The sequence below is a fragment of the Telmatherina bonti genome, assembly GCF_933228915.1.
Source record: "Telmatherina bonti genome assembly, chromosome: 14".
NCBI lineage: Eukaryota > Metazoa > Chordata > Actinopteri > Atheriniformes > Telmatherinidae > Telmatherina > Telmatherina bonti.
In genome coordinates, this window is record NC_136612.1 from 19,701,683 (window position 1) to 19,725,532 (window position 23,850).

The following is a 23,850-nucleotide window of genomic DNA, read 5'->3' on the forward strand; positions in this document are numbered from 1 at the left end:
CTTTTTGAATTAGATTATTTTTCTGTGTGCCCCAAAAGCAGAGCAAAAGAACGTCCCATATTAAACTCTGCACTGTTATAATCCAGAACTTACTATACTTATACTATACTTATACTTATACTTATTAATACTAAAAACCAGAGACCCAAATTCATCTTGCGTCCATATAAAATATTTATTTTCCTATGACTTGGCATTGCAGGGAAAACAATGAGATATTTCAGCAATGCAAAACATGTCACGGAGATCTTGGCAAGTAAGATAAATTAAGGTTATGAGCATGAATAATGGCATTATTCATATCCATGTACTGCTGCAGCTGCAGTCCTCTTGAAAGTAAAGTTTACGGGAAAAGGGTATCTTTTCATTTCATTATAGGGCTAATGAATCATTAATGAATACACTAGTTTTCAGTATGGTGCATAAGTGTGTGTGTATGTACATGTTTGCAGCGCATGGACATATGTGTGAGAGTGTCGCCCTATTCTCCATTCCCATTCTTCAGCAGTGAAGGAACCCAGTGGAGCGTAGCATTACGATACCCCACTTGTTATCAGGTAGAGAGGATGAGGACAGAAAGTGGGCAGACAGAGCTGGCAAGCTGGGAAAAGAAATGACTGGGGAAAGGGGGGGAGGGTGAACAGAGAATGACAGAAGCTGAGATGTGTGTAAGAGAAAGGATTGACAGCATTGGCCGTAGACAAATTACCGGGAGAGAGAAGAGGCAGAGAGAATGACACTTGAATCTTTGCTCAGAGAGTGGTGAAAGCATGACTGGATTAAAATCGATGAGGAATGAAAGACATCTGAAGATTAGAGGGGGAGGGGAAAAATTAGCTGAGATAGCGGCTAACAGAACAGTGACGGTAATGTTAGAAGAAAAATGACATTATGTGTAGACAGTGTCAAACACATTGTAGCTAAACTGGAAATAGATGTATCTATTAGTCTTTCAAACTTCCTCATTATTGTTGCATGTTAAAATGTATAAATATATACTTAATACAAGTCAGTGCTAATAACAAGTACATTATATTCTGTGAAAAATCTGTTTCCTTTCTTTTAGCCATACTGGTGTATCACACTGAATATGCATCTGGAATTTAAATGCATGCCGTGTTGCTTTCCATGTCCTAGAAATAGAGTTTTTCTTAACACACATCAATTTATTGAAATGCAAATGTGCTTTTATACGTGCATTACTACAGATGTGTACACACACGTCTGTGTGTAATTGCATGCGCGCTTCATGCTAAATTTATTTATTAAAATGCAGACGAAGTGAATATTATATTTCCTGTACAGAAGCTTCAAGGATCAGCAGCGAATGGACAATCTTAAATATTTGATTGAACCAAGGCAGCACATGCTGCAGGAAAAAATATCTTTTTGAATTTTTGAAAAAGAGAAACACTGGCCAAACATATCAGGCTTTTGCAAGAACTTAAATTAAGCAAAAATTGTTATAACATTTCTCTTTTTGTTGGGTTCTAACAGACTAAAAGATCATCCAGATCTAAGCAATGGAATAATAAAAACAAAGTATGTGTTTTCCTACTCACACAACATTATGTTTTAGATACTAGCAAAAATCTATATATAGATTAATGCAACAGTATATGCAGAGCCAAAGTACTTTTATGCATAATTAATAGAGTTACATGCACAGTTGTTCCAAACTGTTTTTTAAGTTGTTTATTTAATTGCACCATTGTTGCTGTGCATGTATACAGTACCTCTATATGCCTAATGCGCTTAAAAAAATGTTAAACATGTTCAACTTCTTTTAACCGTCTCTGTGGAAATTCATTATAGATGTAAGTGTAGTTGTGTTTCCTTTGCAGTCCCAGTTTGTATGAAACCTGTATCGTACTAGATCACTGTTAACAGTTATCACTGAGTCCGAACAGGCTTTATTTTCACTTGCATGTTCTGCTGTGTTTAGCTGTTTAAAAAGAAGCAGAAAGCTACGTGAGTCACAACATATGTATTTGGAATGTATATTTACACTTTACTGTGTTAGCAAAAGATGATAAATGATGGAACTTTGAAGCTTTTATGGAGCATTAAGGCCAGGGGTATGCACGGTTGGGCCAAGAGATGCAAAGTCCTGCTAGTTTTAGATGTTTCTCTGCTCTTACACATCTCATTTAAATTAAATGGATTTAACAGCTCATCAAATTTTATTCATTGACTCATCCATTTGGATCAGGTACTTTGGGAAACTTTACAAACTTGCTGGACTGCAACTCTTGACAACCTAACTTGCCTACCCAGATCTAGGCCCCTTGAACCCGACCTGGGAGCGTATATGCAGGAGTTACCCTAGCTCCAACTGAGTTACTCTGTCTGTGTGTGTTATCCTACTTTGATACTTTATTTTTTCTTTGCACAATTACAGCATAGATTAATGTGTCACATGCATTTTTAAGTTTATTAGTCTTAAGACTAATAAATACTTTGTTTTCTGCAAGTGTCATGTAAACATCATTGGCTGTTTGTTTTTACAAATGTAACTTTTTACCTCGAATGTCACTTTAGTTACAATAATCTGCTTTTTTTTTTTTTTTATCCATAACACCCACAACCCTGCTTAGTCCCCTTGAGTTATCCTCACATTTATAATATCAAAAAGCAGCAATTAATTAATAAAAAAAAATAAATGATGTAACAGACAGGAAGCCAGTCTGAGAGGCCAACATTTCTGTTATATGATCACACCTTTTTAAGCAGTAAGCTGTGGCCTTTTTTTTTTTTTATTTCTTACCAGTTGAATATGATGGAAATGATACTTCTCATCTACGAGGAACAGAAAAGCAGAGCCAACAGGAAAGGAAGGTATGAATGCATTTTTCAGAAACTCAGGGAGAGAAACAAAAGCTTTCCCTGTTTTCCCATCTGAGTTATTAATGATAACTGTGATAATTATTTTTATATACTTATATAGGGACATTTCATCTGATTCCACCTTTGAACTAGAGACAAACTGATAAACTAATTTCTTTGGAGTGGATATTTGAGCTTTTCTTCATCTCCAAAATCATAAAATAAGTGACTGAGACAGAAACAAAGAAGGATTTGCACTTATTTTTTTCCATCCATAATGACACCCATCCATCATACAGTGATGTCAGGTATGCACACACTGACACTGATATTAGTATTCAAGAGCACTTTACAACATTAAATGAAGTGCTCGGAGCTCATTTTTCATGTTTCTGGTACACAAAAAAAGATGTGTGCACAAAGAGATGCAAGGCCAATGAAACCACTGTGAAAAGATGTCGTAACCTGTTATAACACAGTTGAGTTTTTTACTTCTTAAATTACATGAGAAAAAAACATCATTTCTTGTTCTCTTACATAAAATTGAGATCTTTCCATCACACTCTGAATACAGGAAGACTGAAGTCTGGACATTTTACAATAATCCTTTCCTGTCAAGCTGTTTCATCTGCAGTTTTAATGATTTAAATGAGAACTGGCTGCTCACATGTCTTTGTCTTTTTTTTTTTTTTTTTTTTCAAACATCCACTGAAAAATTAAAACAGGAAAGCTTGCTAAAGGGAAACTGATTTCAAATAAAAAGGCAAACTTGTCTAGAAAAGCACTGCCAAGAAGATTTCAACGTACAACACCTCGCCTTGTGGACATAAAACTGTTATTTATGCATAAATTCAAGAGGAAGTCTTAATTAGAGCTGAACGCGGTTGTACTTGATGCCTCTTCCTTAGCGTATGTATAGTATTAAATTATCATTATGTCAACAAGGAAAGGATTTCATGCCAAAAATGTGCTTATTCTCTTTTCCATGGAGGGCGTAAAAAATGTGCTGGGAGGGATATTTGAAAGGCTGCGTAGCTATGTACATATTTATGATTATGCCCTGAAGCACATATGCTGTGCATTTCCATGTTTGTGACCATCAGTAAATGTTTGGCAAGATATAGGTTTTTCATTTAATCTTTCAAACTTGCTCAGTTGAATTTAGCTTTACCTGCAAGCAGAGATATTGAAAATCCTGAGGTATTACTGCTTTTCATTGGTTCAGACACCCACTGGGATGTATTTACTCACAACAGGTTTTAATGAAGTCTCAGTGGTAACATTTCAGGCGATATTTGCATCCAAATTGCACTCAGGGTATACAGGGAATCCATGTTTCACAATATTAGTTTAAAAGCTGCATTTAGTTATTGTGTTTTTTGGTTTGTTTTTTTTTTTTAAGGATGCTTCTGTGCTTCATATTATTATTGCTATTATGTCTATATCTCATGCTTGTGAGGTACTGGCTGCTTCTCCTATATTTTGTAGTGAAAGAGACCTATAATGATTTCATCAAGAGCCAATCAAGAAATTGTTTGAAGATGAGGCTGAAAATGTGCCTTCTATAAAACACACTCACTGAGAAGTGCACGTTGATCAGTATACCTCCTGATGTATGGCACCAGATGATCTGATTTAACCCGTGGACATGGCATGCACAAGGCCTCTGAATGTGACTTTTGGGATTAGGCAAGTCCTGAAAGTTGCAAAGAGATATTTCGAGTGGTTTGGATTTCTGCTTTCCAGTAAGGAACGTCGCTTCTTACAGATGCACAAGACGATTGAAATTAAAGTCATTTCAAGGCCAAATCGCTACCTTTAATTTTTCATTGTTATTCTCCCAGCTGGATTCTTGAATATGTTAAATGATGTTTTTCAGAGTAACAATATTTATTTTATTTTATTTTATTTTATTTTATTTTATTTTATTTTATTTTTATATTATTTTATTTTATTTTATTTTTATTTTATTTAATGAGAGAGAATTTTATAAAAAAAAAAAAATTAAAAAAAGAATAAAAGATGAAAATTATTTTGTTTGGTAGCAAAGGAAAGATAGTTAGCATTGGTAATGCCAATACCAATACCAATTGGTATACCAATACTAATACCAATACCAATGCATCTGTGTGCATTACATTGCTACGATCTGCGAGACTCAGGCTCCTAAAACCACCAGTCAAGTCTGTAACCTTGGAGTGTTGATAGACTCACATCTGACTTTCAGCGGACACATCAAAGCTGTCACTAAAACAGCTTTTTACCAACTCAGAAACGTCAACTGAATAAAAAGTTTAGATCCCAGAAAGATCAGGAGAAACTCATCAATGCATTCATCTCCAGCAGACTGGATTACTGGAACGGTCTTCCTAAAAAGAGCATTAAACATCTGCAACTCATCCACATGCTGCTGCTAGAGCTTTAACTAGAACTAAGAGATCTGAACACATCACACCAGTTTTAAAATCTTTACACTGACTTCCAGTCAGTCACAAGATAGATTTTAAAACCCTGCTGATTGTTTACAAATCCCAGAATGGTTTAGGACTAGAATACATCTGTGATATGTTCAGAGAATATAAACCAAGCAGAGATCTTCGATCCAAAGACTGTGGTCAACTAGTCCAGACCAGAGTCCAGACTAAACATGGAGAAGCAGCCTTTAGCTGTTAGGTTGCAAACAAGTGGAACAAACTGAACTGGCCAGTGGAGATTTACCTTTTAAATCCAGGTTAAAAACATTTCTTTTCTCATGCGCCTATAGCATGACATCTGCACAGAAACTTTTAAGTAATTTTGCTTTTAACTATTGTAGTATAACGTATGATTTTATTGTGATTTTGCCATTTGTGTTGTCTTTTATGCTTTTTTTTTTTACACCATCTGCAATGCTTTTAATTTGTCATGTAAAGCACTTTGAATTGTTTTGTGCATGAAAGGTGCTGTACGAATAAACTTGCCTTGCTTTTATTTATTTATTTATTTATTTATTTATTTGTATGTTGTTAGATATTGTGATACAAATACAGAACACCTTAGCGCATGTTTAATCAGGGCATCAATGGGATTTATTGAACATTGTGGAATTCATTCATTCATTCATTCATTTCCAAGACTACTTTGTCCAGTTAAAGGTCACAGGGAAGCTGGAGCCTATGGTAATATTAATATCAAAGAAAAAAAAACAGGAAAAATTCAGATTTTGTCATTTTGACTGTGGACACTTTCTGAAACTTTTTGGTCTTTTGCCTTAGATTTCCAAACCCTAATCCCTTTAGAGAATACTTATAATGATGTTGAAGCACAAAACAAAACAGGCATTTGCAACTAAAATCTATACATTTATTAAGGTGTTATGAATGACCGAGACCGATAAACAAATAAAACCTAAAAAAAAATAATCTAGAATGCACCATGCATGGTATCATGCAGCTGCAGCAGGAACAAGCTCACATAAACTACAAAATCCTGGACTCTGATTAATCTCAAATAGGGGAACAGGGCATAGAATTTGACATCAAATGTTTACTTCATGCATTAAAAAAACATATCAAACGAGTTATATGACCTCTGCAGTGAGTTCAATGTTGCCAGCTTCCATATCTTGGACCTGATCAGTAGATTGTCATTCAGTACATCACCTTTAACATCTAGAACTGCAGATTTGCACATTTTGTAGAAGTCTGCAAAAAGGACCTGTTGCACTCATGTCAACATGAATAATATGTGAAAAAAAATATTCTTCGACAAGTTCTGATAAACATTGTGGAGCATAGTTCTTCTGGATGTTGGTCTAAGTAATGATTTAATGCTATAAGGTGGAAGTCAGTAAGTAGTTATTTTACCTAAATACCCCTGTTAATGAGTAAAGTGTTCCCATATGACAGTTGACAGGGAAATCAATAAATAGACATGGTTTGCATATAGATGGCACTAACATAAGGATCAGTGGAGGCTTCTTATGCATGAATGTCAAACATATTACCTGCCACAAGTCAGTGCAGTATTGTTGGAACACCTGAAAGCACCGAACATTATTTAGACACAAGGAATGTTGCAGTTGTTGCAGATGAAAGGAAGGGTCTTAATGCATTATAGTATGAATAGATGTTATATTTATTTAGACTATAATATGAAATGAAAGTTTATGGAACATTTTGTCTTTTATGAAACATCATTCCAGGACCTCCCAACTCTAGTAACATTTTCACATTTAATAACCTCAGGATGGTTCACAAACATCCAGGCATCTCTGGGTATGTTATTTTTGACACCTTGACAAGAGATTGTTCATTACAAATGCATCAATGCACTGAGATGTGCATTTAGTAATTTAGCATATAACAGCTTCAGTGAATGACAGACCTACACATTTCCAGCTTTTTACCCATTAAGTTTCCATACCAGACTCTCTTTACTGACTGATTGTTTGGTTACAACTATTACTGTCAATGCCGAGGAGTCTGTGCACCCATTATTATTACAGCTGGGATGTGAGTCAGCATTACGATCATGGACGTCCTGCTCTCATATCCTCTTAGGAAGCACTTAGCCGCAGAAATAAACCTCCCAGATGTGCCCACCTACACATTAATATGTAGGCATAAGTCACAGTCTATGCTGAAATTTTTTTTTTTTTTTTTTAGACACCTCAAACTAGTCTGGATGAAAACAAGCTACTGCAGGAGTTATCACATGCTATCACTTAGGCAACTGGTCTCATGTTATTTCTGCAGTCAGTGAAAGTCATCGTTATTACTAGGAAATAGAAAAAAACACACAGAAAAGTTCAATAGTTTATTAAATGAACCCTAAATAGACGGTTAAAAGAAATAATCATAAAACGGTCACATAAATCTGTTGCTTTTTTACATTTTTATCAGCTGTGACTTAATCTGAAAGTACACACACACATAGACATTTCTACGCACTCACAAACACACTACAGATTAGCAGGTTAATGAGAATTATTCTCAAGGTCATGCAGCGCATATAAAAAGGGTGATAAGAGGTTACAGGGATTTGTGTTGCAACATCATCCATTCATCTCTCGCTATCACAAAGTCGAATAATGGCTGTTTTTCTAAGCACATGACCACAGCAGAAGGACGGAATTACAACTGCTATCCTCTCCTCTTTGGCTTTAAACTTTATAGTTTTTTGTTTTTATTTTTAAGGAAACAAACCGTACTCTTCCCTCAGAGAACGCTGTTTCCTTCCAGCACTCTCTGACCCTTTCAACCTTTCCATCCATCACTAAACTCACCTCTTTACATCACATCACATCAATGCCAAGAGTGTGTGATTGTGTTTGCATATTTGTTGCAGTTCTGTGTCTCTTTTCTTAAATGACTCAGAATTGTATGGTGCTAGATGTGTTCAGAAAGATGGAGAAATGTCAAATTTGTATGGGCATCTATCATTCGTTAAAGCCTTGTTTTAGAACATATTGTTTTACCCTTTTAAAGAGCTCAGAAACAAGAAATGAGACTGCCAGAAATTTGATCTTTGGAATACTTTTTATTCTTCTTTGGTTTTTCCAAATACAGGAAATTCATGTTGGCCTTGCATTTTTCTTGCCACATGCTTCACCCTACATTCAGTATAGATTTAAAAGCACAGTCGTAAATACCACTCCTATTACAACACCCCAGAGAAATCACTTGCCACTGCAGTGTGTAGCCGCAGACCTCTTGCCCTTTAACTTCAATCCTCCTCATCACAGGAGAAGCCCACTGCTTCCAGGGTAACAGCCATGTGAAATACTTGCGATCCAACCCCACATACCCAACCTGGCTTGGTTTAGCATGGCCTTATTTGCATATATGAACTAAATTATGTCAAAGAAAGAGGCCACATCCTGCAAGTTATATAAACTTGTGCACTGTGCTTTGAGGCTGCCCTGTGCACGTCCAGTATGACCACAGAGACATGTAGATTTATTCATGTTGTGGATTAAAGATTTAAGGTTTTCTGCAAATAAATGCAACTTTAAAAAAAAATAAAATAAACATAAAGTGACTATAAAGATGCACTAAAGAGAATACAAAGATGCACATCCATTCTAATTATAGGAAATTTAAATATATCTGATATTGAAAAGGCAAATGTTGTATTTTCACATTCAAACACATATAAATTAATGAATGTATGACACTGACATGAACTCACAGGTATGTCATGTTTGCATCAATGTGCTTATAAAGGGATGTGCAAGCATTTACATGTATGGTCTAATCTACTCAAATACCCCGCATGCATAACTACTACCTGTTTACGACTTCGTGCAATGCAACACTGCTATCTTCTGTCCTGAAAAATAACTGCAACACTGCAGCAAATGGATCTAGCGTGAACAAGTGGTCCTCTTTTTCTTCTCTTTTTGCTCATATTTTCGGTAACATACGGATTCATCTGGTTCACTAAAGTCTCTCCTTTGATCCAACAAATAGACTGGTTACCTTTGTGTTCCTGTATGTGTGTGTAGAAGCTTTTGAGTTTTCTAAATTTCCACCCACATGTACAAGACTGAGTTTTTTTCATGTTTGTCTCACAAAAAAAAATTCCATGTATGTTTCACAGCTTTCTCTTTGTGCTCTTTGCTGTACTTGTTCCCTTAATGATTCCGTTTGTCTTGCCTCAGTCACTCATACACGCATACACAAAAAGACACACATCTCATTAGCAGAATCTTTTTGCCATCCTCCTGTATTTTTATATACCTCCCTCATGGCAACATCATCTCTCTTCCCCCCACGTTCCTCCCCCATGTATTCTCCTACCTTCTATGTTTCTCTATCTCTTGTCTGTCTCCTCATTCCTCCCTTGGCATCTCTCTCCGCCTCTCTCTGCCTCTGCCTGACGTCATGGTAACCGCAATGTAAGATTCAGGGCTTGCTTGACAGTGCATATGATTCTGTATGTATTAAAAAAAAAAAAGAAGAATGGTAAAGACTGCCAGAGAGATGAGCACTAATAGTAGGGAGACAGACATAGCAGAATACATCTGAGCCACACCCACATTGCTTTGACATGTCTGGGGAATGAACTGTTTAGGCTGTTAGGCAGAAAGCTACGGGCAAGGTCGATGGCTTCAGCTTTTTTAATGATGTGAGTCACTCTGGCATGGTGCGGCAGACTGAGCATGCATGCTTTGCAAGAGGGTTAGAAAGAGAGTAGTGTCATACTGATGTGTCAGCAGATAGACGAAAAGGGGAAGATAATTTGAAGGTGAGAAGGATTGACATTTTTTTTTCTTTCATTGAAATAAGTATGTTATCAGAATATGTACATTTGCAGATGTCCAAAAGGAAAAGAAACATAAATGATAAAAGGTGTCATTTATAAAAAAGAAAACAGAATCAGAACTATTGGAAATAAATGGTGAAGTGTTAGTGCAATGGATATTGCAAGAGCAAGTCACATTGTGAGTAGCATATTAAAGAATTACAAAGTCCTCAGTTGGAAATCAATGCAACATGTGTTTTTGTTTGCTCACACACAAACAGAGAATTTGCAGCAGTATCCTCGCATTGCCTTCTAGCATGCATGAATGTCCACAGAGATTAATAGTGAATCATTTGGGTCTAATTCCAATTTGCCTTCTATAAGATAAGCCCAGTGGACAGTTTGTACTAGGTACACACTACTGAACATGACAATTTTATAAGTTATTAAATAAAACTATATAGGAAATGTTATTCACTGGAAGGGTTTAAAAATATGTTAATATCAGTAGGTCTTACTCAGCATGAACCATTGTTGCGTCATAAAAGCAAAAAAAAGGATGGAGCTGAGTCATTGTTTAAAATTTATCCTGAGCATAACTCTTCAAACTAAGGCAATAACCCTGGTGCCAGGAGCTCAATACATTCATTTTTACAAAGAATTTCAGGTGTGCCTCGACCACTGTTAAGGAATGAATAAATATCTAAAAAAAAAAAAAAAAGAAAAAAAAAAAGTGTCTTTTAGCTTTTGTCTTTGATTTTTATTGTTTGAATTTAGAGCTCCAAAGAAATCCTGTCAGTCAGTGGTAAGATTGTGTACTTTATTAAATTTGATCAACCAATACTTATCAGGCTGGAAACTTCATTAATATTTGAATAAATTGTTGGTCTTCCTACGGATGCTATACCAACCGGAAATGTGAAAAGATAGTAGGCTATCTAATTAGCATCAAAGAAAAGAAAATGGTAGAAGTCCAACAAAATGTCGATATGACATATATAACGTAAACAAAACAAACAAACAAAAAAATAGAGTACTCTAAAATACAACCAACGACGAGCCTTTCCTAACTAATTAGTAATGATGTGTAAAGTTCTGCTGTGAACTCGGGACTACTTTATTTCTAAAGCGCCGTGAATGAAAAATAATGCAAAATAATGAATGAATGGAACAAACTAAACGTCGAGTGCCTGCGTCACTTAGTCCTCGCGGAAGGATATAGTTTCCTAATCGGTGCAGTTCCGGGTTCTGGAACTTCTTGTCACGGTGTAAAAGGAACGTGGAAAACCTTTATGGGCGTAAGGATACATGGAGGCATACGTCGCATCTAGCAGGTGCATAACATTGAGAGAAATCATTAATACGAGGCAAATAATGGCATAGTATATTTTTTTTAAACAATATTTTCAAAGACAGCGTGTACCACCACTATAAACCGTACCCTTGTGAGTTCACTGGAATAATGTCACGGTAGGTAATATCCACAAGCTCTGTCAGCGTTGTATGTGGCTGTTAGCAAAAAGCTACGTTTAGCGAGTGGTGCTAGCAGCTGAGAAGTCTGAGTGGAAATAAAAACGCTTGTTTCTGATACGTCTGTAGAGTTCTGTCAAATAGGAAGCAGCTTTTTTTTTTTTTGCTGAACGTTTAATGCATCTGACGCTATTTGTAAATAAAAGATAGATTAAATATGACGGACTAGAATTTAAATGTACATCATCTGACGTCAGTTGTTACTTACAGTGACGTTAATTCATCACATCGCTGATGCTTTATTTAACATCTGTTTGATGGTGTGCTTTGCAATAAAATGTATGCAAAATACTTAGACACTAGTATGACAAATTATTTGTATCCCTTTGTGAAATTGACAACCTTTTCAGAAAGTCGAAGTAACACTTAAAATGGTGTTTTTAAAGCAGTCATACTGAGGAGTGATAAAGGGAAACTTGATACTTAAAGCATATGTCTGAAAGGCATTTGATAATAAAGCTTTTCTGATAAAAAATGTACCAGAATTATGTCTGTCGTGCTATCATATTTTCATAAGCTCGAGGAAGTTGGATTCTTTACGTATTACAAACGTGTATGCTTAATACACGTGGCAATTTATGTGTGAAAGAGAGCTGCGTCACCAATGTTGTAGCTACTCTAGCACAGCGGTTCTCAACCTTTTTGCAACACAGTACCCCTTGTAAAATATCTTTTTCAGCCAAGTACCCCCAAACCACTGCAAAGTATTTTAGTTAAGAAAACACATGAAATACAGCACTTGCAAATACAGCATTTGTGTTTGGTATATTTAACTTTTGTTTGCGTTGTCAAGGCGACAGACTGACGGATATGATTTGGCTCATAACAGGTGGGGTTCAATTCAAGTCGGAATGTGGGATTTTAGGAGGAAAGAAATGGTGTAAACCTAAACGTAAATTTAGTTTATAAATGTAAACTTACATTTGTTGAAATATATTAAATATCTATACAATATTATGTTAATATTATTATATTTAGGGATGTTTTAAAGAAAACATAAAAGCTGCTTCCAAATAATTCCAAGTACTCCCAGGGGTACGCATACTCCCATTTGAGAAACAGTGCTCGAGCAAACAGCTGATGTGTGTATGCAGGGGAAAAGGGGCTGTGCTGGTTAAAACGAATATCAGACTCCATGAATGAAATATAAGAATTTCCTTCAGTGAAGTAAAAGGAAGTTTAGCTGTGCACAGTGCATTCATGTCTGTAAATCAGGATGTTACTGCTATTGGTGCAGCAGGGTGTTGACCACTAAGTGCAAACACAGATAAACCCTGCCTCACCTGAAATGGAAAAAGGAAGAAAGAGAGAGAGAGATGTTTCTTGTATGTGTCAGTTTGACTTTTTTCTTTGAATTGATTTAGCATTAAAATGATGGGTCCAAGCTTTACATAAATCTTGTGAAGTACACAAGTATGTATTTTCAAGTAGTGAAACATCAGGTGTGATAAAGGGACCTACTGCAAGTCTCCCCGTCTAATGATATGTTTATTTGGTTTTTGCTTTTGTTGCTTTATAATAAGGCATTTATTTAGCAATTCGATGTGATCTTAGAAAGCAATTAGATTTTTTTTTTTTTTTTAATACCAGTCTTGCATCTACAAGTAAAGGTTTTAATTTACACTGCCTGTTGGGGAAAACAAAAGTAAAAAAACGCTAAACTCATCTACTTCGTAACTTATTTCTGAAACTGCCATGTCAAAATATACATCCTGTGGCTCTAAAAGAGAAATGTCTCATGTGTTATTACAACCTAGAAGTATAGTAGGGAATTATTATCCTCCAAGATGTATTTGTAAGAAAAGAATCTTTCATGATTGTGCTTGCTGATAACTTTGACAGTAAAATAAAATTGTAAAAAAACAAAATGTGGAATGTTCTCTCTGTGAACCTAAAAATCTATTTGGTAAAAAGCCACCAAAGCTGCTATAATATTGTTTATAAGTCTCTGAGCTAGGGGGTGGTAGGGTAGGGCTGGGTGGGGGTGTTGGTTTTGTGTTTTATTTACTTGTTTCTTTTTATTTCAGTGCTGAAGCTGCTGATTGAGTGCAATATTTTTACTACTTTGTATCTTTATTTCCTGTTTATTTGGGTTTTGTGCTCCGTTTTATGTTCTCATTGCCACTGTACCTGCTTTCAGCTTCATTGCGGGATCATTTTTCTTCTTATTTACTTGTAATTTCTTTTTTCTTCTCCTTTTTTAAAATTTCTTGAATAATAAAAATTTGATCACAAAAAGCAAAACAAACTATAGAACTTTCATCTGTTTTTAATAGAGAAAAAAAGAGCATTTCCACATGCATAATGTGGAGGAAAATCTAGGGATTGGGATTAAATAGCTGTGTAGGGAGAAATAGAAAAAGGCCATGTGGTCTGGAAAGTTCAGATTTACTCTGTTCCAGAGTGATGGGACCATCAGGTAAGAAAAGAAGCAGATGAGATGGTGCGGCCATCATGCTTTGCATCCATTGTACAAGCCTGTTATGATCTGCAGTTTCCGTGGAGATTCAGACATTTCCAGGCCAGAAGGAATGTATTGTCCCTTCTGCATGGGTTTAGGTCTGTTCCAAGGTCTCCTCTCACTAAGACATGACATCACCCATCACCTCCAATAATGGTTTGGTTCCAATAGTAATTGTAAATGGGTTCAAAAGCAACCATGTTAAGTTGAAAACACCACTAGATATGGTTGGGTATCACTGTGAATTTGCACACCCAGGTGGTTCTGCTTATCTGCCACCCAGCTCACACAGTCCCTGACTTCAGTTTTCCTCTCAGCAGATGGTGAGTGGCATTTCTGGTGACTTCTGTGGGCTGAGTCCTGAAAGCCAAGGTGTGGCCATATGGCACTTGACAGTATTACACTCCTACTCAAAAAGGCCAGGGGGTTGCCCGGCTTTCCATGTTTTGTTTTGTTTTGTTGTTTTTTTTTTGTTTTTTTTTTTGGTCAAACCTGTTTTTTTCCTCCCTTCAGCCTGGCATTGCTCCATTATGATCCTGGAGTCACTCTTAATCTGACCCAGAGAAGCTGAAGTGTTTTTTTGTTTTTTTTTAACATATATGTTTTTAGTTTAATTTGCTTTCTGCTGCAAAGAACATTGCTTAATTTAATTTGAATACGGATTCAAGAGAAAGATATAATGAAATGAAGTGGAACAATTATTTTAGGTCTAACCTGGCACTCTCTTTTTCAGTGGTATTTACAGTTGGACCATCACTTTCTCCAGTGGTTTGCAGGACTTCTATGTGTCTGTTTTCTTGGCTTGTGATTAAACTGTTAATATTCTTGTAAGGAAGCCGCTCTAAAATCCCAGTACTCCCCTGAGTTACACACAGAGCTTCCCTGAAAGCACTTGGCCATCCTCCCGACCTCAAATTGATTTCTCATCTCTCTTAAGTCCTAAATCCCCCTTCAAAATGCTGCAAGCCTGCTGTTGGAATGAATCATTTTGGCAGGGTGTTTGCATGCTGGTGAGTCTCTTTTCCAGGTTACACTTGCCCTTCTGTTGCATCTGCTTGTGCGTGTTGTTGTTTATGTTTGTTTTATATTTCTGACATCACCCCCCCCCCCCCCCCCCCCCCCCCCCCCTGCTTTTCTCATTCACATGGTGAGCACTTCCCTTTTTCAGATTTGTTTGGTTTCTGTAGTAGTGAGATGTCTACGTTTGGCGGATGGGAACTGAGATTAGGAAGTTTCTGTTCCTGCCAGAGACCCATTGCTGTTATGCTGCTCTTGGTGCAGCATTGCATTTTATTGTGTGCAATTTGCACATTTTGGCTTTGTAAAATTTCAGCCTCATTTCCTTAGACAGTGTTCTCACATGATTTTGGGAAAACTTGTTCTTTCAAAAAAAAAACAAACAGAGCTTTTAAAAAGTAAAGATGAAGTAGATAATTAGCCTCTGGTAAGTACATCAGCTTTATGGCCATGAGAAATGACACAATGATGTCCTTTCTCTTTCCACAACTTTTTTTTTTTTTTTTTTTTGCCTGTGCTTAATATAATAATGCAGAAGCCTCTGAATCTGCTTGAAGTGACGCTAGAGGAAGAAACATTGCTTTGTTACGTGACCGTTTATTTAGAGACTGGACAAGCTTTCTTCGGGGATAAGGTACTGCGCTACGATTTGGGAATACTGATTAGAGTTTAGCGAGTTTTAAACATAATTTCAAATTGAAATAAGAAAAAGCAGCTGAGAGACAAAACGCAAGAATATGTCAAAAGGATTTTAAATGCTGCATGGGACTTCAAAACATGAATAAGTCAGTCGTACTTTTAGATACTTGGTGTGTTACAGGAATTTGATTGCAGTTAAAGATTTTGCATTTATCTTTTTTGTTTTTTTTTTTTAATCCGTGATACAGTTCCATGTTGCTCTAAATTTGAGTGTTCATGGTGGTCTGTCTCTATGTTGGCACTGCAATAGACTGGTGACCTGACCAGGGTGTACTCTGCCTCTTGCTGGGGACAGGTTAGAGCTTCTCCATAACCATAAAGTGGAATAAGTGGTATAGAAAATGGAAGCAGTCCTTAGTCTTCATTTTCAGCTAGAAACAACTACAGAAGTTAGTGTGTGGTGTTATTCTTGTTTTAAGAATGGATATTTTTTGCTGTTAAGGTGATTGATGTGTTGTTTTCCTTCTCTGTCTCACTAGAGTGTCTGTCAGCTGATGGGCTTTCTCCAGAGTAACTACAGTCTCTTCATATTGATACCATTAACTCAGCCAACAAAATGTCTGGTAATAGTTTGATCTTTTTTTATTTTTTTACCTGGTGGATAAAATTGATCTTTTCGTTTTTGTTGCTGTGTTTTGTGTTTCTGGTTTAAACATTATTTTCTGTGCTAGGTACCTACACACCAGCTCCCGGTGGACCTTTTTCTGCTCTCACCCCGAGCATGTGGCCCCAGGACATTTTGGCCAAGTACCATCAAGTAAGAAGCTGATTTTGAAATAAGTCCAAACATCACTGACAGTTTGACCTAGTTGCAGAAAATAAGCTGCAGCACAACTGCAAACATGACAAAATGGATAAAACAAGATTTTATTAAAATAAAAAGACAGATAAAATATAGTCTTCATGACTAAAAGAGGGAGTGAAGCAGGAAGATCCCTTCTATTACCCAACAATACCACTCTTCTGACTGCAGAGACAAAAGGGAGTTATGATAGTATCTATCTATGAGGAAATCGCTGTTTTTAAAATGATCTTTTATTACTGTAAAAAAAAATGTCCCTAATTTTATGGGGTTTTTTTCTCTTTTTTAATCTTTTTTTTGTTATTTAAATCACGTTTTTTTTTTTTTTTTGTGAACTAGGGTTAAATTTGGTGTAAAATGGACTACCCTTCCACATGTTGGTCATTTTGGTTGAAATCTGTCATCTTTATACGATCTCCATACCATACAAGAAAGATCACTCTTTTCTGTGTTGCTAATTCTCATTTGAATTGTTTTGTCATTGACCTGTAATCATCTTGAGCCACATAATCTTTTTGTGTTAATTCTACAGTGAGATGAGCGTTAACATTTCTTTTGTTGTCTCTGCAGAAGGATCCTGCAGATCAGCCTGAGCTACAGTACGATGAGTTTGGCTTCAGAGTAGACACAGAGGGTAAGTTTTTTTTTTTTTGGTTTTTTTGGGTTTTTTTCCCCCTCACACTTACATTATTTCCCCCTCAGCAGTGCAACTTGGTTAGTGTTGAGAAGAATTAAATCTTTGTACGTGGACATAATGAGTCCAGATTGAGTCCATGTGATCTCTTAAACTACTTTTTCCCATGTTGATGAATGGACAATATATTTTGAACCACTTTTATCTATTTAACTTTTGGCTGTTTGATTTTTTTTCTGTCATTTAACCCCACTTCTTCCTATGTTATTTGATTAAGAATTTTCTGCTGAAATGATCCAGTATTTAGTCATTATTGCTTAATAGTTGACACACTTGTTATGTGTCTGTTCTGGAGCTTTTAGATTTGTGATAGTTGTTATTGTCTTTTAGTAGCTTCTGTTTGTGCTGTTCCTGTGTGTTGTTTTTTTTCCTTTCTAAAAAGTACCTTTCTTTTCTCTTGTCTCTAGGATGCTTGTTTACACAATAATTTCAGGGTTTTATCATTGTTCTCAGTATTCCATATTCCTTAGATGCAGAGGTTGCACCACATTACCAAACAGTGTTTTGACATTGTCATTGTGATTTACACAATGACATCTCATCTTCTAGTCACAATGGGATTTACCGCCTCGTACATGCTCAGGATAGGGGATTGGATCGAAGTCATAATTCGATGCAATCAGTTGGTTTCTTAAAGGCTATGTATGAATTGGCTTGAAATGATGTGTATGTAAATTGCCCTGTGACAACATTGTTGTGAAGTGGCACTATAGAAATAAAGCTGAATTGAATTAAATTTAAGACACAAACACTTCAAAAGCTGGTTTTATTACCTCTTCTGCTCTTAGAGGGTGAGGAGCCCAAGTCGTGGCTTGGCACTGAGGGCTCACCTCAGCGTGAAGACCCCCAGCAGCGACTACGCTGGCAAGCCCACCTGGAGTTCACCCACAACCACACAGTGGGTGATCTGACCTGGGATCTCATTGATCCTGTTCTGCCCCGTTCAGATCGTCTGCGCTCCCTGGTGCTTGGTGGCATACCTCACAGCATGCGGCCACAGGTAAGCAGGCTTCCACAGCAGTGGGGAGCTCTTTGTGGCATCGGCTAGAGGTTTGACATAATTGAATGAAGTTTAGCCCAAGCTGGGCAGTTACTGTTAGATACAAGTTTGAATGAAATTTTCGGTGTCTGTGACCAAAAATAAGCTTTAAGATGTTGTTTTTGTTAGCTATGGATGCGTCTGTCTGGAGCATTGCAGAAGAAGAGAACCTCAGAGATCTCCTACAAAGAAGTAGTCAAAAACAGTTCTAATGATGAAACTACCACAGCTAAACAGGTAAAACCCCCCTGACTGTGTTTGTACCTTCTCTGTCTGTACATATACACAAAGTATATTAATGGGCTGCATTAAGACAATAATATAATGGTCTAATCTTTATTTGTACCCCTCAGATAGAGAAAGATCTGTTACGGACGATGCCGTCCAATGCCTGTTTCAATAGCTTGACCAGTGTTGGAGTGCCCAGACTGAGGCGAGTCCTGAGGGGCTTGGCTTGGCTTTACCCAGACATTGGGTACTGTCAGGGCACTGGCATGGTGAGAACACAGTCATGTTATACTAGTTAGCTGACTAAGTGCATATTTTTTTGCCTTCCTCTTTTGCTATTTAAATCAAACATTTGTAGTACGACTTTCATCAAATCGACATTAGCCTTGTGTTTAGTGGTATCCTTTTTTTCTCTCTGAATATCTTCATCCATCCAGGTCATTTCCTGCCTGCTGCTCTTTCTTGAGGAGGAGGATGCGCTGTGGATGATGTGTGCCCTGATTGAAGACCTCCTTCCTCCATCCTATTTCTCCTCCACTCTGCTAGGGGTCCAGACGGACCAGAGAGTTCTTCGCCAGCTAATAGTTCAGTACCTACCAGCTCTTGACCGCCTCCTGCAGGAGCATGACATAGGTAACTATGGTGACTATGAGTTGCATAGTATTAGTAACAAATAAGGCATTTGAAGACATTTTATTTACTTTAAGGTGAAGGGATTAAGTTGTGTATTTCTTTATTTAATAAAATATACTGTAAAACATGAACAATGTGTGACACTTTCTTCTTTATACACGTAGAGTTGTCTCTGATCACACTGCACTGGTTCTTGACATCATTTGCCAGTGTCGTGGACATCCGTCTACTTCTAAGGATCTGGGATCTGCTCTTTTATCAAGGCTCACTGGTGCTCTTTCAGATCACACTGGGCATGCTCAAGATTAAGGTATGGGCACTCCACCCGCTCCTGCACTTCTCTTGGCAGTGTAATAAAGTTGCAATTTTCTCAACTAGAAGATGAGAATTAATCCCTAAAACCATTAATGCCAACATAAATTAAGGGCTTTTCTACACACTATTTCCCAGCAATTCAAGTTTCTGACAGAAGCCGTTTATATTGAGTTTTGTCTATTTTTTTTTCTTCATTTATTTCTTCAATAACTCTAGGAGGAGGAGCTTGTTTCATCAGAAAACTCTGCGTCCATTTTTAATACTCTGTCGGACTTGCCAAGCCAGCTGAGAGATGGGCCGGCAGTTCTTGGGGAGGCCATGAGGTTAGCAGGGACATTATCTCAAGAAAATCTGGAAGGTCACCGACACAAACACCTCGCCTATATCCTCAACGAACAGGCTCAGCTCAATAATGGGAACGGTACTGCACTCAACACCAGTCTCAACAAGGTCAGTTTGGGTAAATTTAGAACAGCATGCAGAAAATATTGTTGGAGACTAAAGAAGTGATGAAATTAGGTGATTAAATTAGGAGATTCAGCTTTGTAAAACTGGAGTCATGTGGTTTAGAATGATTGAGTTCTGAAGTTTTTATTGAGTAAAAATCCAATTGTCCATCCTGCGTTTGCATTCACTAGGTGGTGAGGAGACAGTCCCTGCGCAGGAAATCCACTCTGACTTCTCTGCTGTTTGGAGAAGATGAAGCAGAGGCCCTGAAATCTAAGAACATTAAGCAGACAGAGTTGGTGGCTGCCCTCCGAGAGGCTATAGCTCGCACTGCAGAGCACTTCCACTGTCTGGATCCAAGTCACTCCAGCACCGTGAGTCAACGCTGCAGCACAGGGACTGTGCTTTGTCTTCCTGGAAAATGTGTAATAACCATTATGTAGGAAGCATTAAACTGGTCGGTCCCTGCATTCATTGTAGAAGCCTCACTTTGACTTGTCCCATTTTTCCTCTTTAGGACTTGACTCCCGACTACTCAATGGAGAGTCATCAGCGAGATCACGAAAATTTTCTTGTGGTGTCTCGAAACCGACGGAGACGGGCAAAGGCTTTGTTAGACTTTGAGCGTCACGACGACGATGAACTGGGCTTCAGAAAGAATGACATTATTACTGTGAGTAATGACTTTCACAGAAATGTTCAAAAACAAAGCATGGCTTTGCATCCGCACAGCTTGTCGCCAAAGTGTCTCTGACTCATACCGCCGTGTTTTTCTATCTTTGCCAGATTGTTTCACAAAAAGATGAACATTGTTGGGTTGGTGAGCTGAATGGCCTTAGAGGTGCGAAGCTGTTTTCTTTCAGTAGCATCAAATGCTGGAAAGTGAATGAGCATTGTAATCTTTTTCATCTCTGTGGCAGGTTGGTTTCCAGCAAAATTTGTGGAGATTTTAGATGAAAGAAGCAAAGAGGTACGAAATCATTTCTATTTTCATCTTTAGACTGAGTGATTCTAACTTGCCTGATGTCTGGTGCCATGTAGTCTGTGTACACCTGTCATCATAACTAGAAACTGCAGCATAATGGACACTGACACAGGCATGTTGTGTGTGTGTGTGTGTGTGTGTGTGTGTGTGTGTGTGTGTCTGTGTCTGTGTCTGTGTGTGTGTGTGTGTGTGTGTGTGTGTCTCTCTCTCTCTCTCTCTCTCTCTCTCTTTCCCCCCCCCCCAGTACTCCCTAGCTGGCGATGACTCTGTAACGGAGGCAGTGACAGACCTGGTCAGGGGCACTCTGTGTCCGGCTCTGAAGGCCATCTTTGAGCATGGACTGAAGAAACCATCCATATTAGGAGGCCCATGTCACCCGTGGTTATTCATAGAAGAGGTAGACTTGTTTTTTTGTTTTTTTGTTTCGCTGTAATAATAGAAACATATTTCACAGGGTTTTCATCAGTCAATTGGAAATGTTCAGCTCTGTCTTCTGCTTCTCTCTCAGGCAGCCAGCAGGGAGGTGGAGAGGGACTTCAACTCGGTCTATTCTAGACTCGTGCTATGTAAAACCTACAGGTAAATAATAAGTACATTGTGTTTTTTCTTTCACCCCAAAGTGAATTATGCTCTCCAGGTGCACTCTGGGAGTCAGATGACATGCCTTTGCAATAGATGCAACATATTTATAGAACTTGACCTACTTTGTCTTGTGTTTTTGCTACATATATGGGAGGGGGGGGGGAAATTTGGATTTCAGTTTTTTAACAGTCAAAATAAATCGTAATTTTCTTTGTCATTTACTAGGTTGGATGAAGATGGGAAAGTACTAACACCAGAGGAACTGCTGTACAGAGTAAGTCAGTGTGATCAATATGTACATTGTTTTTGTTTATTAATAAATGGGGAAATGAAAATATATATTTTAGCCCAGCATTAGGCTGAGAATGAATGTTTTGTCTTTAGTCATTTCTTTTGGCTTCTGTTCTCCAAAGCCAAGCTCGTTAATAAATGAGACCAATAGCGATGACAATTTGCAGGAAGTGAATGAGTGCCCTATGCCTGCTATTTCCAGGCGGTGCAGTCAGTCAACATGAGTCACGACTCTGCACATGCTCAGATGGATGTCAAGTTTAGGTCCCTTGTCTGTGTTGGCCTAAAGTGAGTTTTAAACACACACATACTCAAACATGCCCACAGATTTGTTATTTTACAGTTCTCTGCAAGGTTTGGTTTTTGGTTAATAATGTTGAAAGTTTCAGATTAAAGGCAGAGTTCTGTCTGTTCAGTGAGCAGGTGCTGCATCTGTGGTTGGAGGTGTTGTGCTCCAGCATGGCTGCTGTAGAAAAATGGTATCATCCCTGGTCATTCCTTCGTAGTCCAGGATGGGTCCAGATCAAGTGTGAGCTCAGGTATTTAACACACATTACAATGAACAAATCAGTTCTAGTCGAAGACAAAAAGTAAACTTAGTGGTATAACAACTTCTATTGTGTTCTCAGGGTCCTGTCAAAGTTTGCCTTCAGCCTCTCTCAAGACTGTGAGCTGCCGGACAAGAAAGAGGTGAGGCTAAGAGTTATTCCCCGAATCCCAACACGCACCTGAAGGATGCATGTCTTATTAGTGGACACAATTGCATGTTTGAATTCAGGAGAGGAAGAAAACTTCTGACTTTTCTGTGTTTCACAAATCTACTTTTCTGAAAGCAGAAGTTATGGATGTGCTGGTTCAGCATCACCTCTTTAGTTGGATCTGCAGAAACATGTCTGAGACTGAATGCAGTAGTTTAGTCATTAGACAGCTTTACTTGTTGACAACTCTGTTGCAAAAATCAGCTCTGTATGAAAATGTTTTATCTTTGGAATGAAGCAGCTCTTTTCTTTCCTGCTTTGCAATCTTTTGTAATTGTACAACTCCCTTTTATTATGCGGTTGAATTGATTTAGTCTTTTCCATTTGTCTGCAGGAGAAGGAACAGAAACCTCTGAAAGAAGGAGTGCAGGATATGTTGGTGAAACATCACCTCTTCAGCTGGGATATCGATGGCTGAAGACAGCAGAAATGACTAAAAGTTACCCTGAGCTTGGTATCTGTATGTTTTATGTCCTTGTAGCTGTTGGCTACAGGAGCAAATCAAAGTCAGACACTAATGTCTGCTCGTGGTGTCTCCTTCACACCCTTTCTCTCCTGTTGGCCTTGGACACTAAAATGAAAAAAAACACCCCAAAAATGACTGATACTCATAAAGTGTGAGTGCTTTGTTCAGGATTTGCTGAAGCCTGGGAACATGTTGGTGCATACTTTAGGTGCATACTTTATTTCTATTCATACTCTTTAAACAAGGTTTCACTGCAAGGTTAAACATAAATATGGCCATGTGAAACACTCCTGTGGTACAGAATGCTCTGTACTACTATACTAACAAGGATTTTTTTTTTTTTCCAGTATTCACTACTTTTCCTATCGAGTCTGTTTTAGTGCAAGAGTTAAACATTGTCTAACTTCTAGCACCTTCAGAGGCGGTTACTTAGGTAATAACACAGTCATTCATTACTCTGTCAGTTCCCAAAAATTAAGACCAAAATGGAGCATTCCTAACCAGAGTTGTGAGGTTATAATCTATTTTTTGAGAGTAGCGCTACTTTCCTCAGTTCCCTGAGATCTACAAGTGTTTCATGTGAGCTGACTGTAATGTTGCACATGCCGACAAAAGGCTTTTCATTCCAAACTGTATGTGGGCTACCTTGACAAGTGGTAGAGAAAATGCACTTGTATAATATACTGTACACAAAGTAGAAACCTTTTGTGTTACAGAATACATGTTACATAAAATATAAACAAATATATATGATATATACTTTGTAACGCTGTTATTTTTTTCCTCTTTGTAAATGAATATATTTGTTGCTTGTGACTAAATATGGCAAGGTAATGGAAATTGAGCTTGG

General features: G+C 37.6%; 1 protein-coding gene across 1 annotated transcript; it reads left to right on the top strand.

Annotated features, from left to right (window-relative positions):
- Positions 1-11,362: 11,362 nt before the first annotated feature.
- On the top strand, positions 11,363-23,725 carry sgsm3 (small G protein signaling modulator 3). Its single transcript, XM_079252364.1, has 21 exons — positions 11,363-11,523; positions 16,240-16,323; positions 16,432-16,517; positions 17,133-17,196; positions 18,045-18,256; positions 18,425-18,532; positions 18,649-18,792; positions 18,961-19,156; positions 19,321-19,466; positions 19,688-19,921; positions 20,110-20,292; positions 20,436-20,591; positions 20,705-20,759; positions 20,839-20,888; positions 21,148-21,300; positions 21,412-21,482; positions 21,711-21,759; positions 21,979-22,064; positions 22,193-22,315; positions 22,406-22,466; positions 22,869-23,725. The coding sequence occupies exons 2-21, from the start codon at positions 16,317-16,319 to the stop codon at positions 22,950-22,952; spliced, it is 2,268 nt and encodes a 755-aa protein (XP_079108490.1). The 5' UTR covers positions 11,363-11,523; positions 16,240-16,316; the 3' UTR covers positions 22,953-23,725.
- Positions 23,726-23,850: the final 125 nt, after the last annotated feature.